The following is a 20032-nucleotide window of genomic DNA, read 5'->3' on the forward strand; positions in this document are numbered from 1 at the left end:
TTAACTTGTCTTCACACAACCCAAACCTTGCTAAGTATCTTTTCTCCATTAGAGATGATTAGGGCCTGATTACACTAAGAATGTCAGCTCGGTTAGCCGGGCTGAAAGAGATTTCAGCCCCGATTCTGAAAGAAATCCTCTTAAAATGAAAGTCGCGATTACACGAAGAAGGTTTCAGACCGGAAATTTGCGTTTTGCACCCGGGCTGAAGTTGAGCATGTAATTGCAACAAAATTTCAGCTCGGTGGGCGAAGCGAAGTTTCAGCCCTGGCTGAAAACCCTTGGTATAAAGAGACACCATTGCCCTGGCACGTGAAAAGTTCTCTTCCGGTTGCCGTCCGCGCCTCAGAAACGCGCGTGCTTAAGTTCCCTGGCAATGACAATAGATGACGTCAACCAAAGATTACTTACCAAAATAAATAAAATTCGCTGAGTGTTCTCTTAACGCAGGCAGCATAACTTCCTAGAGTGCCAAAGGAAAAAATAAAAAGAAGAACAAAACGAGTTTGCGGTACGACTACACTGAAGGCCTCGTGAAGAGAAGCCTTTGTAGAATGGTCCCAACTCCCTTTCTACTAAGTGTTCGATTCAGTCCCAGAATCAGCGTTTTCCTCGAATTGAATTTTTTTTTCTCCGGGGATTCCTGCTTTTTCCTCCCGTCTCGAAACAATGTGTAAAATTATTTCAATTTAAGCGTCTGTATTCCGTAATTTTCTTGACTAGTAAATTAATGACCAAACACTTGGAGTTAACTAAAGCGGTTGCTTACTTTTCATTCAAACTTATTGTCGATCATTGCGGAATATCGATCATATCAAGAGGACTTATTTTGCTTCCGCCAGGAAGATTGCCCGTCACCTCTCCCATGGTGCTACAATTTGGAGAAAAATTAATCATGGAGTTGATGAATTTGGATAAAAAATCATTTTCACTACGAGATCTACGACGGCACCGCGACTATTCAATCGCGTTCACGTCACATGATGTGGGCGAAGTATCCTAAAAATGAGTCAAAATAAATTGGTACTAGCGGTTGTGGAGCAAAAAAGAGAATAAAAGGTTCACATTAGTATACTCACGTTGTCGTCAAAACCTCAAATTGGTGGTACGTTGCCCCCCTTACAGGCGGTAATTTGTGTTTTCAAGCGAGAGATTAGGTCACCATATTGGATGGGTGGAAGATCTGGGAAGAGCGCCAAAGCGAGAGGGGAGGGGGAGAAGGGTTTCTCTCGCCCTCTCTTCCCCGCCCCCCACCCCGCCGTTTTGTCACCCGGCCCAGAGCTATCCCACGCGCTCCCAATATGGCGTCTGATACGTGTTTCGCGGCAACAACAACATCTACCGCCTGCTGCGCACCCACCGAAGAAATTGGGAGTTTCTGGGTGGGTAAATTTTTTTTAACAACTAAAAACATTGAAGTTTAGTTTCCTTGTAGACTGACCGGAAAATTTTCGGTGGATAAAAGGACAAACAATCTCAACATTCCAAATCCAACATGATTAAATGTCCTAAAAGAGAAAAATGCGAAATTTGTAACTCAAGTTTTTACTGAGGTTAGCGGCCATTTCCTAATCGAGCATTTAACTGAAGAAAACGATAGAAAAATCGATTGGGTTCGTTTGGGGCAAAAGGCGAAACCCACCACTTGAAAGAGGCACCACAATAGGCCATTTCCCAGTTCATGTCTGCCTCCTCTTCAAAGCGAGTCTAAGCGCGAAGTTTTGTGAGGGGTGGGGTAGGACTACACGTAGACTATAGATCGTTTTCACGTGACGTCACAGCGGCCATGTTGGTATACAAGAACAATAGACGTTCTCTCCTTTGGAAATCAAACTCTATCTTTATGCACATTCCATGCATACATTTTGTATTGTTTTGTACACCAATATGGCCGCCAAGTCACGTGAGTGAAAACCATCTATTGATTTCGATCCACTCGAATTTCTTTGGTGCGTCAGTTATCCTTGCAAAGCTGACTGCCGGCAGTAAAAGCGAGACCGACGATTGAAAGGAGTATAATATTTATTGGTAAAATGTGCGGTAAATTAGATTTTCAGGAGGTTGTAAAGGGGTAGCGTTTCTTTACGTTTATAGCAATAACTCAAATGTGGTGAAGTTACCAGTGTTTGTTGACAGCTTAACATTTTAATTCAATCAGTTTTGTCATGATTTTTTTTCTAGCTCTTTGTTTGCACACAAGAAGTGTTATCATAATACCTACCCCTTGTAGACCATTTCTTCGCCGTCCACGTAACATGGAACAATTTTTCTGTAAAAGGAAAGGTGAAATGAAAGAACGAGATGATTTCAGATGAATGTACACCATTTTTGTTGCTTCTTATATTTGCTTCGCCCTTTCAAGTTTGAACGCAACACTTCTCAGGCCCAGTCCACATCCGAATACTTTTAACCCGCAATTTTTCTCTACGGATTCCAAAAAAATTTCACGTCCACACGTAACGTATTCAAACTGAATTTGCCCGTCCACACGTATCCGAATTTGTTCTAGTATCCAAGACTCCTCTGTGACCACTGTCAACAGAGCATTTGCAACAGGATCTCTCCCTCAAATGAAGGATTATCCTTCATTGTTAGTTTGCTCCAAATGAAGTATTATCCTCCATTTAGATTGCTCTGTCCCTGGACTTGTGGTAGCAGATAAAAAGCAAAAAAAAAAAAAAGAAAAAGTAATCCCTGCACAGGATTTGAATCCGGAGAACCCTTTTTGAAAGAACTGTTTTTATCCACTTAACAATACACACATGTCCAATGTACATGAACTGAGTCTGGTCGTCAATTGCTGTTGACGGCCCGACTCACCAGATGTCGGGTCGTGAAGTTTAAAAAGGAAGTAAGCTTTACTGCCGGAAGTTCAAGTGCCTGGAGCAGCTTCAAATATCTCGACGGATCGTGACGATCCGATCAAGTCGTGACGACCCGACTTTTGGAAATGTCAGGTGGTGAGAGAAAGAAAAACTTCGATGAACAAACGAGGCTGTGCTGCTCAAAAATGTTGTATGCTTCGTTCTCAAAGAAGAGCGACTAAAATGTCGATATACGCATAGAAAATTATAAACATCGACCAGAACAGCATTCACAAATGTTGCGAATGTGTGTCCTTGATACCCAGACAACATGCTGTTCAGAAACAGCAATAATGATTGACTGTAATAGCGCTCCGAAATGTTGAATGCTTCGTTCTTAAAGCGACGCGAAATCGCCGTAACCTTCCTCAAAACATATAGCGACTAAAATATCGATATACGCATGGAAAATTATAAACATCGACCACAATAGCATTCACAGAAGAAAAAATTATTGACATTTTAAAAGAATGACATCATCGCAATTAGTGATGTGGAAGTCTAGTGGTTAAGTGAAGGGGTTATTAATCAAACGTTCCAAGGTTCGAGTCCAGCGAGTCCAGACATTAAGGTTCGGCTTTTAAAAAAAAAGTCCATTACCCATGATCCCTATCAAGCTTTCAGTGTCCAAATCAACGATAATATTTCACTTGGAGCAAATTGACAATTAAGAATAATCCTTCAATTGAGGGAGAGACTTGCGAGTTGGCGACAAGAGAAGCGATCGATAGTATTTCCTTCAGCGGCCATGTTGAATATTTACGCGGTAAAGACTGGTTCTGAGTTTGCAAACGTCACCTGATTTCAAAATATCCAGATTCGACCGTCTATTCGATTCCAAATTCTTTCCGTATTCAAAACTTTTCACTTTGAAGGGCGGATTAAAAAAGCTGCGGATTCGCCGGATACGTATGGACGGAAGGTAAATCCGCAAAGAAAAAGTTACGGATTCAAAAATATCCGGATAAGGGTGACTGAGCCTCAGCCATTCGTCACCAAAAGCAGGTAAAGATAGTCTTTGCATTCCAAAAGTCCTTGAAATTCAAAGGAATCGGTTTTGTCTTTATTTTGTGGCTGCCATCAACAGAACAGAGCCCGTTGGATTTCCGGTGTGACTAAAAATAGAGTGAAAATGTCCTTCTAAGAAGCTTGTAAGAAATGAAATGAAAAACCACCGATACAGTCTACACGTACCAGAAGCCCATGACTAGGAGCAAACAACTCCCATGTTGAGCGGCGTTTTCACAGACCGATCTATTAGTAAAATTACCTTTTCCGCAAAAAAAAAGGAAGTTGCGGTTCGGTATAGTGCTATGACGTCAAGTTAGTTGCTTGTGATTGGTCATCGGGCTCCTGGGGGAGTCTCATTCACGAGAAATTCAAACCAAAAATAAATAGATCTGTGAAAACGCCGTGACAGGAATACACGGCTGCTGTTCGCTCCCAGTCATGGGCTCTTGACGCACTATCTCTCTTTGAATCACGTCTAGGAGTAATACTTGATTATAAAGTGCGTAAACTTTGGAGGTTAGAATCACTAGACGAGCCGAGATGCCATGAAGACGATGCATTTATGTAAAGAACGTCTATCGAGAGTATTAATATGTGAGGCTTGTGGAAAGTGGCTAAAAATGGAAAGTTTGGAGTAAAGAGGTGATGACGTTACCTACACTAAATTTGTTAAAATCTGGAATTTGTTGAAATTGTCTGAGAGATTATTACTAAAAGATGTCTCGTCATTTGCGCATACGACGTACCAAAACCGAGACGCGCATGCACGTATGACGTAAATCAAGATGGCGCTGAAAAAGCAGACGAACGACGAAAACCGAAAACTTGCTAAAGCTCGCCCTGTGCACAGGATCCCCACGTACCAAAGGATACCCAACATTAGAAATTGCGTCCTCCAAACGTCGAACGCAATGATCTTTATTAGTAACACAAATCTTCTGCGTCAAACAGCAGATCTTACCCATGAGATAAAGTTGTAGAAGATGAATTTCCTAGGGGGCCATTACAGTCATAAACATCCATAAGAATGTGAACTCCAATGGCGGCAAACATTAGAACAAATACTAGAACTATAAAAAATAACTAGAAGCAAAGAAAAAAGAAAGACGTTACTCAGAGAGATAATATCGAATAGGACGTTTTCAACCAACCTCTAGAGACACTAATAACAATAGAGAAATGTACGACTTCTGCTGGACGAACAAAAGAAGCTAACGAGAGACCTTTTGTTTTCGTCCACCAGCATGGCGGCATTGGCGGAAATGACGTCACGTGAAAACCTCCTATCATAGGAGAGATCTATTACTGTGCACGTGATTAAATGCACGCCCAATTCTGACATCCAACACGAAGTGTCCCTTTAAGTCTAATCATTTGCTACCTATTTGCAACGATAAGGAAGGGTAAAGATTGGCTTTACTTTTAGCTTAGGATAAATGCAGCTGATTATCCGTACTTGAGACGTAGCATTTGGGGGACACTTTATAACAGTTCTTTAATTGTTTATATTCCGAGACACAAGTGATGTCGATGGACAAGAGCAAAGGGAAACTGAGTCGTGACGCTTATTGAATCCGCGTGCTTAACTGCATTCCAGTAGAGCGACTTTCACATGACCTTGAAAATTAAACGTAAAAACAGAACCGAAACAAAAATGCAAAACACTTAATTGGCTTATCGAACAAAAAACAAACGAGAGGGGATTTTCATTTGGTTTAGCGAGCGCGGATGCAAACAACGTCATCTGGCCATGGAACTTTCTGGAAAGCGATCAGCATTTCGCTTTGACGTCATTTGAAATGCGGTAATGTGTTTGGGCGATCGAACTGTTTACTGCCCATATTAGGAGTTTCCTTGGCGGGAATAAGGAGAAGCTTTGTTTTAATCTTGCCAAACATTGGTCCGTGAAACAAATTGCGAACGCTTTTTTCAAGATCACACGAAAGTCGCTCTATCTGTCCTCTATCAGACAATCGTATAGCGAAAAAGCTGGCCTTTGGGTCTAAAAGGGGCTGTACCACGAAACTTTGCCGAATTCAGCAATTGGGAAGTAGTAACCAAATCAAGGGAAACGTAAAACAGTACACCAAGAACATTAAAATACACCAGGAGCTCCTCAAGGAGAATATCTGTCTCCACTAATTCCTTGAGTCAACCATTTTCCGAGTAAATTTATTTTTATTAACACTTACAGGTTTTCCCGGTGAAAAGTATCATATTTCCCTTGACGCTGAGATAGCTTTGTTTTGATTGGCTTTTACAACAATGAGCGTGCTGAATCTCCCAAGGGAGGCGTTCTATAAATAAATCTACTCGGGAATGGGTTGATTCCGAGGCCAAGTATGGAAGACAGAGGTTCCCCGCGGTGAGTTTCTGAATACACTAACAATGATACCTTTGAAAGTTGAAACCCTATCGTCAGCAATACCTGAAAAACGCATTAATATAAACTTTTAAGTGGGTCAAACTAAGGAACTATCCTCTTAGATTGTTGGATGTATCGACAAAACCATAATCTGTTTAAAAAAAACAGATAGTTAAGTTCAGCAATCGAGGAAAAAAAACAACGCTACGTATCCTTTTTTCTGTTTATAATTTTCTTGGGTGTCGCCATTTTGGATGCAATAACGCGTTACGCTTGCTTTTGTTCTTTCACAAAAACAAAGTTCTGTCTGAATATGCCGCCAAACCCGTTTCCAAATTACACGCATACTACTCTAAGAGCTCCCGTACTGCCATTAATGTTCGTCATAATGAGGAATACATGAAGTAGCTTAGGTAGCGGTGATACGTGAAGCCGCGAGCCACTAGAAACGAGGGCGCAGGTATCCAACCTTTCTTTCCTCCCCAGTTTCTCCGCCCGTGTTTCTGCTATTTGTATCCCACTTAGTTCGACTACGCAATCGAACTCCTACCCCAGTCTAAAGCCACAGACACCCGACGCAAAACCTACATTAGCTGCACCGGCATTTAACGACCCGTCACATTTCCGAATGATAAAGTTAAAACTCCTCAGTAGATACTCACATTAAAAATATGTCGAATATTCTTGACTTTGCATAAAATAAGAGCTAATCTCAGGGATCTAAATATCTGTAGAATATACTGTGAAGACAAAAAAGCACAAAAAAAAAAAAACAAATTTTAAATAATGCATTTTTCAAGAACATAAACCATAAGTCTCGATCTGCGATGGAATTCAGCTAATCAGTTTAAGAAGCGGGGAAGTCTACAGCAACAACAACGCAACAAAAGAATAGCGAGTTTAAGTAAGGAGAACGGCGACAGCAAGTAGAGCGTCACCTCTAAATATAAATTCGCGTTATTGTAATCACTTCGTTACTAGAGTGGTTTTCAATTGAGTGTCGAAGGTAACTAGTGAATTACTTTGGTTTATGGTTACTTCACTCAGTGATTGGTTCAAAGTTCTGGCGCCATTTTTTCAACCAATCAGGGCCCAGTTGTTTGAAAGCAGTTTAACTTAATCCAGGATTAGCGTAAACTTTGGTTTCGTGTTTTCAACTTTTTGGTAAAAGTTTCCTTTGCTTATTTTTGTTTTCCAAGATTGACTTCCTCTGATGTAAAGTTTCAGCGAATATCAGCGTCGAAAAAGCATTTGGGAGTAGAGAAATAAACTCCTGGGTTAATTTTTAATCTGGGGTTAGCGTTAATCGGCTTTTGAACAACCGGGCCCAGAAGTATAACCAAAACCAATCGAGGCTCGCGCGTGCACATTTTCCCGCGCTTTGTGTCGGCTACGTGTAATTACTTCGAGTTTTGATTGGTTTACTGGATTGTCTCTGACCTTTTTGATTGGCCAAAGTGATTACTTTGGTTTTGGTTTTACTACACTCAATTGAAAACTGCTCTATTTCAACCTTTTTAATATGGCAAGGGTGTGGTAGTTCCTCAAAAATGACACTCGTCGAAACGGCACTTAAATTAGGGGAGAAACTGAAAATTCATCTTCAAGTGCTGACGTCCTTCATAAAACATCAAATTTGTCTATTTCACGTTGTAGTTTTGCTGACGACGGCAAAGAAATGGGCAAAAGTGAAAAACGCACGTGCAGGGCGTGCAAAGCTATTGTTTTACGACAGCGACGTCAACGAAAACGTCACCTCAAAATATCACTTTACACTATCGTAAGTTTTTTGCGGTTAGGCTATCTCGGTCGCGTCGTACAATGGCCGTATTTATACTTCAGGGCCCAGTTCCTCAAAAGCCGATTAACGCTAATCTAAGATTAAAAATTAACCAAGCAGTTTATTTCTCTACTCCCAAATGCTGTTCAACGCAGATTTTCGGCAGAACTTAACATGAGAAGACGTCAATCTTGAAAAACAAAAATAAGCAAAAGAAAGTTTCACCAAAAAGTTGAAAACGTGAAACAAAAGTTTACGCTAATCCTGGATTAAGTTAATCGGCTCTCGAGGAACCGGGCCCAGGACGTCTAGGACGTCCAGACGAATTAAACGTCTGGCCGTAAGTGCAATTAATATAAATATGGGATGCACTTAACTTCGATGGCTAGAAATCAATTCATGATTTTCTTCAAAAGATAATGGAAGATACTTTATACTAGACGGCTTAGAAGACTAAGACGTCTGTTACGCGCGTCGTTTAGACGCACTTGACTTGAGACGCTTAATTCGTGTGACGGTTAATGCGTCTGAGACGTCTTAGGGCCGATTTACACGGTACGATTTTTGGCGCGTGCGACAAGCTTACGACAGGCCTACGACATGACTTAAGATTGTCGCAGCGTTTTAAAACATGTTTTAAAATGCTACGACATTTTTCTGAAGTACACGCCAATCGTAAGTCATGTCGTAGGCGTGTCATAGGCTTGTCGCATGCGACAAAAATCGTACCATGCAAATGGGCCCTAAGGGCCGATTTACACGATACGATTTTGTCGCATGCGACAAGCTCACAACAGGCCTACGACGTGACTTACGATTGTCGCAGCGTTTTAAAACATGACGTACACAACAATCGTAAATCATGTCGTGGTCCTGTCGTAAGCTGTTATCGCATGGGACAAAATCGCTCTGTGTAAACGAGCCTTTAGACATCCTCTAGGATCAGCTAGTATAAATACGGCCAATGTGGGCGAAGTATCCTAAAGATAAATTGGTAAGAGCGGTTTCCCAGTAAAAATAGAGAATTATAGATTCACATTTGTGCGCTCGCGTTGTCGTCAAAACCTCAAATTTGGAGATTTCACGTGGTTGTTGTCCAGAGTACAGCAAGAATAGGGCCGTTTATACGAGAGAAAATAAGCCGCGGCTAACTCTGGCCGCGGCTTACGTAAGCCGCGAAAGGAACTATTTATACGAGTATAAACTCCCCAGCCGGGATAAGCCGCGGCTTGAGAAAGCCGTGAACGTAGATTTTGTACCATTTATACTGGTGGTTCGCGGCTTACGGAAGCCGCGGCCAGAGTTAGCCGCGGCTTATTTTCTCTCGTATAAACGGCCCTAATATGTGCTAAAATGTGTGACGTTCTCGTTGACGACCGCGTCGTAGATCGTAAAATCAATAATATCATTGGTTAAAAGGGGAAAAAATAATCGTGCTGCACGTGCGGCACGCATTTTAGGAAATATTTTTGCAGTGCGTTGCATAGAGCGAGTTTCAATTGAGTGTCGTAAAACCAAAACCAAAGTAATTACTTTGGCCAATCAAAAAGGACTGAGACAATCCAGCAAACCAATCAAAACTCGAAGTAATTACACGTAGCCGACACAAAGCGAGGAAAAATGTGCACGCGTGAGCCACGATTGGTTTTGGTTTCACTTCTGATTGGATGAAAAAATGGCGCGAGAACTTTGAACCAATCACTGAGTGAATTAATCATAAACCAAAGTAATTATCAAATTACTTTCGACACTCAATTGAAAACCGCTCTAACAACCGACGTGAAATCACCAAAATTTGAGGTTTTGACGACAACGTGAGTATGCAAATGAGAACCTTTCGTTCTCTATCACAACTCTGAAACCGTTTGAACTAATTTACTTTTTAGGATAATTCGCGCACATTGTACGACCTGAAAGAGATGGAATAATCGCGAAAGACTTACGAGGCGACTTGTCGATGCGCTGTCGTAGATCTTAAATCCACTATTACTGTATCTACTTTTAGAACGGCCACTGCCAGATTTTTTGCGGGAAAAAAATGATGGCGGCATTGCGTTTCGTACTCGATCCGTGATTTTGCAGTTAGCACGTGCAATCCCTCATGAGGCTACTCATTGCGGGCCCATCATAAGCCTTGTGGCCATTGGGCCCAATATGATTGGCTACTCAATTTGGCAAAACCTTTATTCTAAATTTGGATAATTCCGTAAAGTAATAAGTCACAAAGAGAAATCGAGAGACTTCTGGCTAATGGAGTTCTGTCAAAAGATGATGCATTATCGTAAAAAAAATCCAAGTGCTCCAAAAGCAAACACTTCATCAGATACTTCATCAGTTACTCGACCACTTTGCTAAATGAGAATCTTGTGACAACACCATTTAACCTGGCTTCGGTGAGAATCGTCCTGTAAAGACCCTCAATATTTCGCTTTTTCATGTGCTTCCTTTAGCTGTTATTTCACTCACGACCGAGCTAGCTGGAAGCAACGGTCCCTTCCTCATTTACGTCAATAGCCGCGAACTTCACGCGGAAATAAAGATTGTACTTACCACTCCAGAAAAGCTGGAAGCCAACAGCAAAATGAAGTCCATGGTAAAGCAACAGACGAGAATAAACTCCACCCTGAAAGAATTGACAATTTTCAAACTTCAGGAATTTATCTAAAGCCAACATGTACCTTAAACCAGGGAATCTTTCGAAAAGGAAACATCTTTGAAACATTCGTTTCAATCTTCCGAGAAGCATTGCGGAAAGTAGAACGGACTTGTGTTTCTCGCGACGCCCGCGTCAGCAAAAAAAGTTGTTAGAAATTGTCCGTCTATGTTATGTTATAGAAAGCAATAATTTTTGGTGTAACTTGTGTCAAAAAAAAAATCAATGCAAATTAGAATAACCGAAAATGATATATGAAATGAACCTTATATTGAACTGAAATCAATGGAAGCTATGATCCTCTCAGTTATGAACGCAATTTTAGCACTTGTGTAGGGAAGCCTGAAAAATTCAGGACTTCAACGGGGTTTGAATCCGTGACTTCGCGATCCCGGTGCGACGCTCTAACCAACTGAGCTATAAAGCTACTGATGATGAAATGGTATATGAAATGAATCATATATGAACTGCGGATATGAAATCAAGTGAAGCTATGATCTTCGCAGTTATGAACGCAATTTTTACAATTGCGTAGAGAAGCCTGAAAAATTCAGGACTTCAACGGGGTTTGAACCCGTGACCTCGCGATTCCGGTGCGACGCTCTAACCAACTGAGCTATGAAGCCAGTGACGTTGGGAGCTGGTCATTTTTGCGTCCAAATGTTCCCGTGATGAATAAATCAATGAACGACATGATATATAGAGTGAATCATATCTTGAACTGCAGATATGAAATCAAGTGAAGCTGTGAAGTCCTGAATTTTTCAGGATTCTCTACGCAATTACTAGAATTGCGTTCATAACTGCGAGAATCATAGCTTTCACTTGATTTAATTAGAATAGTAAGATCTTACATCCACCAATGAAAAGCGATCCTGAGGTCGCATGACTTCATTCGCTCTTACCCATTCCACAACCCTCCCTCAGTACTTCTGGTCCAGAAAACAGGCCAGGTCAGGAAAATTATGTGCACCACGAGATCAAAGAAATACAGCAAGAGACAAGAAAAGTTGACAGCTAAGACCAATGGATGGACACTAGTTAGAGAACAAAAAAGATAGGTTAATGTTTACCCGGTATGGCTGCCTAGTGTATAACAAGCTAGCCAAAAACACCTTATTCTAAAATGGCCGCTGATTTATGCGGATACAAAATGGCCCTTGTTGCCTCGTTCAAGATAAAATATTCTTTTGAATTTTAAGCTTAAGAACGAGGCATCAAGGGCTTATTTGAATAAAAACAAAGAAATTTAAATGGCGGCCATTTTGGAATAAGGTGTATAGGAGTCCACAACTCCGCTAGCAAATCATGGAGTTATCGTTTTCCAAGACCATCTATAGAAAGAACAGCTTTGCCCCAAGTATTGTGCCTATTGGCGCAAAACAACGCACTATGTTTCCACTTGCATAACAAATGAATAAACAAAACAAGAAAAAAAAACACATTATTATTATTATTATTATTATTAGGGAACTTAAACAACAACAACTGCGGCGGCTGCGAGAACGCCATGAAACAATAGGCTTACGTACCTCGACACGTTCACACTTGGCGGTTCAAAGAAAATAAGAAACGAATGCAACAGAGTATTGCAGATGACGAGTCGACGAAACCAGGTGTTGTCCAAGATATTAAAGCATCTGTAATGAAAATGAATCGCGAAATTGTTAAAGCTATTCTTGTATTTCCCAAATAATGCGCGCAATTTCGTTGGTCAATTAACGAGGCCGTTTTCTACAGTAAAGCCTGCTTGAAGGGGCTATGTCATGTTATTTTGGTAATGTGGAATTCATTTACTGACAAATTATTGTTACATCAACATCACAAACAAGATGATTCTGAGCAAAAACGACCTTTATCCAGGCGAGAAACGTCGGGACGACTTTTTTCAAGATCCCTTTTCAACCTTATCCATCTGTGTCCATACATGCTTCTCTTTCCTTTCACTGTATTTATTTTACGTTGTTCAACAGTTTTAAGTGGACAGGTTCTTGCGGCAATGTTTCATTCGACTTTTTGGGCATTTTGGGTGTCACGAAATTACATCATTTTGCGTGACATAGCTCCTTTAATGGTGTGCTCTCCCGTTCAATTGCATTGTAAAGAATTCATTTTGCGTGACATAGCTCCTTTAATGGTGTGCTCTCCTGTTCAATTGCATTGTAGAGAATTAGAGATTGCCCACGTTGCTAAGAGATTGCCCGCTTTGAACATGGACGCTGAGCGAACACGCACAAATCCATATGGCACGTTTTCAAATGAAAGAGCATCCGCGTGGGTGAGTTTTAATGAATTAAATATTCTTTAAGTGGTCAGAATTTACCTTTGGGACAGTCTGGGCTTGAAGTATGATCGAGCTTTTCCATAACTTCCTCTAAAAGAAAATTCGGGAAAAAAACCCGTTACTTTCTTAAAATCTGAATAGGTGCCACGTTGTCTGATGAACATGATGTAAATGCACGACTCCGCAAACTGCTTTGCCATGTAAAACGATTTAGAACAACAATGCAAAGACAAAAAGGGGTTTTCTATCCTCTACTAGCTTTGCCATAGGACAAATGGCGGTCGCTTTTGTTAAGTTACAAAGGAGTAAACCTTGCAATGCTCTTTGCTTGACAAGGACTTCAAATGCTACAATTATCCTTCGTTACTTTGTAGAGCAACTGATTCGCGTTTTATGTTATTCACTACTTCCACAATCCCATAATACACCTCTATTACCCCCCAAAACTTTTGAATAACCATTATTTGCAATTATTTCTCCTGGGACAAGAGAAGTTGAAAATAATGCCTATGCAGATTCTTGGGGGGTAAAAGAGGTGTATTATGGGATTTGAGACCACACGAGATGTTTCCTTACGTTTTACACAAGGTATATTCCCAATCCTTTACCGCAATGAGTTGCACGACACAAAAAATCCTGGCTTTTGAAGATAGTCACCCACTTCAGAAGGTAACAACTTCTTCGTTTTGGCACAGATCTGGATAATTTAGGTCTGAGCACAGATTTCAATACGTTTAGCATTAGGTTTTCACGTGACGTCATTGCCGCCATGTTGGTGGACGAAAACAAAAGATCTCTCATTAGCTTCTTTTGTTCGTGGACCAGAAGTCGTACATATCTGTATTGTTATTGGTGACTCAGTCTAGAGTAGCACAGAGGTATCGAATCTCATATGAATAGACCTTTCCAAGGTAAATGATGCCATCTTGGCTGGAGCGCAAACACGGGTAAGATTACGGTAAATGTATGGAATTTTGAGTTTCCTGGAACAGCAGGATCGAGAATCGAGTATCGAGTATCGAGGATCGGGATCGGGGATCGAGAATCGTGGACAAAAATAAAATATAATAATAATAATAATAAATATAAATATAATAGGAAATAAAAAAAAAAGAAACTAAAAGAAAAACAACAGAAAGTTGTAATGTTGAACTTTCCGTGAGTTTCGCGTTAAATCCTTTTTTTGTTTTGTTTTTTGAAGGGGAGGCTTACTTTATTTAGCAAAACGCCAGGAAGACATCGTGAGTTCTGGTTTGCATCAGCCAGCACGTCTTGCCATATACATTACTACATCCTTCAGCTCCAACGGGGCCAGAGCGTCTCTTGGTAATTACTAGCCCGACCCCTGCTGAGACGTTGCGCGCGAGAGAGTTCACTTCCGGTTCACTTCTCTCACTTTTATGCTGTTTTGACGCGTACGAGCTTTCTTTCAAGTTGAGATTTTTCAAATTTTGTGACGTATTGTCTTTTGAAGTTTTGTCTTTTTTGAAAGTACGAGTATGATTCTTAAATTTCCACAGCATCTGAAATTTACTTGTTGGACCACAAGCAGGCCAGTCGTATTGGATGTTTCAATGTTATTTTCGGCTATTCGCAGAGCAGTCGTTACTTGCCTGATCCATACCACAGGGAAGTAAACAATAAAGACGCGCTGTGAACTGAGCGGGGCCGTACATCGTGCAACCGTGAATCACTTCAATACCTTAAACGGCACGCAATTCTAGCCCTCGCAAGCGGTTCTCTGCTCCATGCAGAAAAGCAAAAAAACCATTATGCTAATTCTACTTCATCTTCGCCCTAGTCTCTCCTCCGTCAAACTTACGCCCTTCTCCTCAAACAGCTTTGCTTGTGACTGTGTCGCTGATCAGTCGTAGATATGGGTTTTGCGGCAATAGCAGCAGGTGTCGGAGCTTTAGCCGGGGGCGTTGGATTATTTCGAGGTGCTTCGCGAGCGGGAAAAGCTGCTCAGACAGTGGCACGTAGCACAGACAGGTTTCTGGTATCCGTCGCTGGCGATATAAAGGAAGTCAAAACAGTGCTGGTTACGGAAGTATGGCCGGCCATGAACGTAACACTGATGAGGTTCAATGGCGTCCTACTTGACGCTCAACGATTCATCAAGACCGGAACATTTGCAACTAAAGCCTTAACCCTACTAATACTCCTTTGCAGTGTGCTAGTCTGCAAGTACATCACAACGACTCCGCGGATGCCGACGAGAAGCCGAAAGAAACGTTCAGTGACCTTCCAAGAAGTCGCCGTTCAGTTTGTTAGCTGGTTGTGTCTGCTTATGGCGGGAGTTCTAGTGTGTCATCTCATAACAGAGATGAGGCAAATCACTTCTCTGCCTGGAAGTATTCCATTTATCTTCATCATTCCATCGTTCTCGATGTTGATGGTCTGTCTTCAATACATCAAGCATATTCTGAACGCCTTTCTCAAGCTTGTCATTCTAATTTGTTATTGTATAATCGGTTTTCCTATTGACAAGTTTAAGAGCCCAGCTGAGAAAGCGTCTCGCTACAGCTTTTCTGTTATATTATCTTGCCTCCTTTTCCCTGCCGTTATTCTGTCGTACGGGTTGATTCCATTCTTTGCCGCGCTCATCTTAAAAGAGCTATTCAAGCGTCAAAGGCCTTTGTCTGAAAAGATCTTTCTTGTATACATTTACTTTTACATCACAGCTTTTGCTATTTACTTTATTATGGAGATTGTGATGATCATTATTCGCGGACTGTGGGCTTTCTCGGCGAGAAGAAGATATTTCCAGGGCTACCTGAACAATTAGAAACAGTTGTTCGCGTACGACAACGAATCCTTCTCGAATTTGCTTTACCGCCGTTCGTGTGGAACAACGCATGAAAGTATGCATTCAACTACTACGTCTGATTTCAGCTATAGTTTGCTTTTCTGGATAATCAGGATCGAGGATCGAGGATCGAGGATCGGAGATCGGAGATCAAGGATCGAGGACAAGCTAACTAAAGTCTTTTTCCTTAAAATAAAACAAGAACAAGTCCGGAAATCAATTGTGTACACAGAAATTAAGACAATAATCCAATCCATTGTTTCACTTTAAAATTCCGATTTTTCAGAAAAGGTAAACTAACGTAACGTATGTCAAGTGTACTCTTCAATCAGATGCAGAGTAATTTGACCGTGCACAGAACTGGGGCCATTTGAATTTAACCATGCAGAGTACTGGGTCCTAAACTGGTGTTCCAGGAGACGCCATCTTGGAAAATATTGGTATATGTGAGTCTATGTGTGGAGTTGGCATGCATTTATTATTATATTTTTATAGTGCAATACCGCTACAGCGACCCATCTGGTATTCAGTATAATGTAAAAGTTGTTTGAATAATTTGTAATTCAATTTTGGCAAAACCAAAGCTGGATTTTAAGCGAGGAGTAACCAAGATAATCATCTAGGTTTGTTAAGTGACCTTTCAGCTGTCAGTTGAATTCATTTTTTTGACTGATATTTTCAGAAAACTCCTCAGCGAAAGCTACAAGAAAGAGAATAACATTGCCAGTTCTAGCAATTTTTTTTTTTGCTAGAAAGCATTGTGTCGTAGCTTGTAGGTTCAGAAAATAAGCTCGCGCACGTACATGTAGCTAAACCAAACGTAGTATTTTTCATGCGCGTTGTTTCGAAGACGTTATCAACTTCTACTTGTGGAGTACCAAGATTTTCTGACGTCATTTACTGGAATTACACGTTGTTGTTGTTGTTATTGCCCTGTTAAGTACGCATTGAGAAGGACTCTTCAAGTTTCAGTTATGGTATGGGGTGATGTTTATCAGAGTCCGTTCATCAGGGTCCGTGTAACCTTTGCTTATTCAACTAGATGTGATGATTTTGTAGTATTTCACTTTGTCGAGTAAACGGTAAAGAAGGAGCAATGTAGTCTTTCTTGAAAGGTACATTAGAAACGTTCCTGTTTAATTAATTCTGTGTGGTTCCTATATTTAATACAGCTCAGATGACCCCCCCCCCCCCCCCCCCTCTTCGTCTAAACATTGATAGATGCATAAGAAGAGATGGATTTCCAACTTTTGCCACTACTTTGAAAAGTTTTATTGATATCATTCATTAAATAAGGCCATCAAGGAAGGTACGACGTCTGTAAATTCGAATTTTAAATCTTCCCATGTGGCTTCTAATTTCAGGGCAATTTGCATGATTTGATTAGAAGGGTTTGTATGAAATTTTAAAGATTCGTTTATGGTCGTTGTAGCCTGAACTTGTTCTTTATATTTCATGAAAATAATCTCAGTATAAAAGTCTTTTAAAAGACACTTTCACTGTGGAAATCTGCCTCTTTGTAGCAATATTACTGCGGTTCAAAGTCGGCCAAAATCCAATACATTTATTGTAATTTTACCCGTGTTTGCCCCCCCCCCCCCCCCCTCCCCAGGCAAGAAGGCGTCATCATCAACCGTGGAAAGGTCTATGGACCTCTTTAGCTTCTATGTTTTGTTTTCTCATTTCAGACCACGTAATGTTACTCTAAGGATGAGTTTTTTCAAATGTCGTCTTATGCACGTGCATACGTGTCCAGCCATAACTTATGCAAAAACAAAAGGAAAATTCCCTTGGGAACATCACGTAGTCTGAAATGGGAAAACAAAACGTTCAAGCTGAAGAGGTCCATTATTCTTTGTTTTAACCTTTGAACTTTCTTTAGGTAAGAAATCAGTTTATGTCACGTAATCTTACCGGAAGGAAAAGTAGGTTTCAGGGGATGTTATCTTATGTGAACCCTAAAACCCTGCACAAAATTTAACTTTTCCAGCTTCTTGTTGTATTAAAACTCCCCCTTCCCCACCCCCCATGGCATGATTGGATCATTTGAGCTTCTTTCTGAAAAAAAGAAGAACATTATGTTGGGTGGGGTGGGGTGAAGGTTTTAGGCTTAACGTCCAAAACAGTCAGTGATAGGAAAGGTCTAAGATCTTTCTCTCCAGGAATGTAAATTCAATAAAATAATGAGTTACTCATTAAGCAATAGAATACCTTCAGCCGTCAATGCGAGTGATAACTTACCTTCCTTTCAATGCATCGTCAATGTGAGCTGCAGCCAACTTGAGCTCCCTGTGAGAGCCTTGCAGGTCTCCAAATTGCTGAGTAAGAGCATCACTCTAAAACAACAGAAAGTAAATACTATAACAAAGATACCAGTGACATCACCCATTATTATTAATGTGCCAACCAGAGTCTCTTTGGTGGTGGAAAAAAAATTTCCAGTAGTTGTGATGTTTTAGCAACAAAAAGAATATTTATAAACACAGATATCTAAATCCCATTGAGTTAATTTTATTTTAGTACTAGCACTAGAAGTAGTAGTAGCAGTAGCAGCAGCAGTGGTAGCAGCAGCAGCAGCAGCAGTAGTAGCTGTAGTAGTAGCATGTGCAGGAGTTGCAGTAGTAGTAGTAGTAGTAGTAGTAGTAGTAGTAGTAGTAGTAGTAGTAGTAGTAGTGGTAGTGGTAGTGGTAGTGGTAGTGGTAGTGGTAGTGGTAGTGGTAGTGGTAGTGGTAGTGGTAGTGGTAGTGGTAGTGGTAGTGATAGTGGTAGTGGTAGTGGTAGTGGTGGTGGTAGTGGTAGCAGCAGCTATTTACTGCAAAACCTTCTGACAACCCTGATATAATATCTTCTAAATACAATATTGGTTGAGTATCTACATTTTCGTAATGTTCTTTTTTATCCAAATTGTTGTGACTTAGAACAACATTTGAAGGGGAAACAATGCAGTTTCAGTAAAATAAAGTCAGACACACGACCCATACTTCACAAATAATATGCACTTGTGGAAACATTACTCTGAAACATAATATTATTAAAAATACAGTGTACAAAAAAAACAATGATCAAGTTATTAATCGAGGAATCTTCCCAGCAGATGCCTACTTCAAAATTACTTTTAACACCAGGAGGGAAAAAATTGGGAATTAAAACCTACTTGACATTTCAACATATTATCAATTAAGACTTTAATAAAATCATCTGCCTTAAGAATTGTTGATTACGTGTATACTTTTGTAGGTGGCCTAATAAGTTTAAATCGAAAGTCTTTAACATTTGACCCCGGAAAATAATGATATGCGATGTGTTTGAAAAGCTTTAATTAAGTTACTTTGAATGTTGTTGAATGTCTAGTCTTAGTCGAGCAATTCAAAGCTTGCGTAACAACAAACAAAAATTTCCTCACCCCATCTGCTTGTGGAAATAATGCCAAAGCCGGTACTAAGAAGCCAAACTGCCCAAAGTTTTCCACGGACGAACGCCTTTTCAAGCTGCGAAACTTTGCTCTAATACCTTGCACACGGGGAACGGAGTCTTTGTTCGACCCCGCATCCGACGAAGACCGAGATTTCTCAACAGTATCATCGTTTGCCACGGCTGGTCCTTCGCTTTCCAAAAGTACCGTGAAGCTAGTAGTTCGCGATCTTTCATCGGTCACTTGGGACACTTCATTTTTAGCCATTACAACCTCCTGAACACTAACAACTTTACACCTCTCAGTTAATTAATGGAATGTTGTCATCTTGCAAGTAGCACAACCTTGCAAGATTGCATAGCGCATAAACACGTTGTAGAAATCTGCCAAACAATACAGAGGCGTTTCAGCCACAAGAATGCACAGCAGAGAACTGAGAAATCTCGCTGTGAAAATGGCAATCAGAGCGTGAAAAAAGGCTGTAAACACTGTCAAAGATCAAAACAATTCCAGAACCGATTGTTTGACTTCAGAACAACTTCCATTCTCAAATCGCTTGCAGTACCAACGTTTCCTTGCAACGATTGACGCAAACTAAATATCACTCTCTATTAACTCGTTTGTTCCTCTCTTTCAAATGTGGTCTGGATCATTTAAATTCCCTTGACAACAAAGTTATTCCAAGCAGTCTGTGGATTGCATTAGACAAGCTCTTTCAAAATTCAAGTTGATTTTCTCTCATCTAAGAATAAGCTTAAGTCTCCCTTAGATACGCAAAACCTATTTTCGCTTGTTGCTTCATAAGTATGTTCTATGTAAATAAGAGCGAATCCAAAGGAAGCTATATGCAACAA

The 20032-nt window shown here is 40.6% G+C and overlaps 1 protein-coding gene across 1 annotated transcript in view; it reads right to left on the reverse strand.

Annotated features, from left to right (window-relative positions):
- The window catches only part of LOC137985201 (voltage-dependent T-type calcium channel subunit alpha-1H-like), a 57522-nt gene that overhangs the window by 37434 nt on the left and 56 nt on the right, over positions 1–20032 (reverse strand). Inside the window, exons 1-12 of the mRNA XM_068832725.1 lie at positions 19170–20032; positions 18008–18102; positions 12997–13047; positions 12206–12313; positions 11579–11710; positions 10571–10643; positions 6903–6980; positions 6271–6303; positions 4837–4958; positions 2222–2269; positions 1442–1508; positions 412–463 (exon numbers count right to left, since the gene is read on the reverse strand). The exon at positions 19170–20032 is cut by the window's right edge and continues 56 nt beyond it. Coding sequence (XP_068688826.1) covers positions 412–463; positions 1442–1508; positions 2222–2269; positions 4837–4958; positions 6271–6303; positions 6903–6980; positions 10571–10643; positions 11579–11710; positions 12206–12313; positions 12997–13047; positions 18008–18102; positions 19170–19445 — 1135 coding nt within the window. The 5' untranslated portion in view covers positions 19446–20032. The remainder of the gene's footprint in view (positions 1–411; positions 464–1441; positions 1509–2221; positions 2270–4836; positions 4959–6270; positions 6304–6902; positions 6981–10570; positions 10644–11578; positions 11711–12205; positions 12314–12996; positions 13048–18007; positions 18103–19169) is intronic.

The sequence above is a fragment of the Montipora foliosa genome, chromosome 14 (genome assembly GCF_036669935.1).
Source record: "Montipora foliosa isolate CH-2021 chromosome 14, ASM3666993v2, whole genome shotgun sequence".
NCBI lineage: Eukaryota > Metazoa > Cnidaria > Anthozoa > Scleractinia > Acroporidae > Montipora > Montipora foliosa.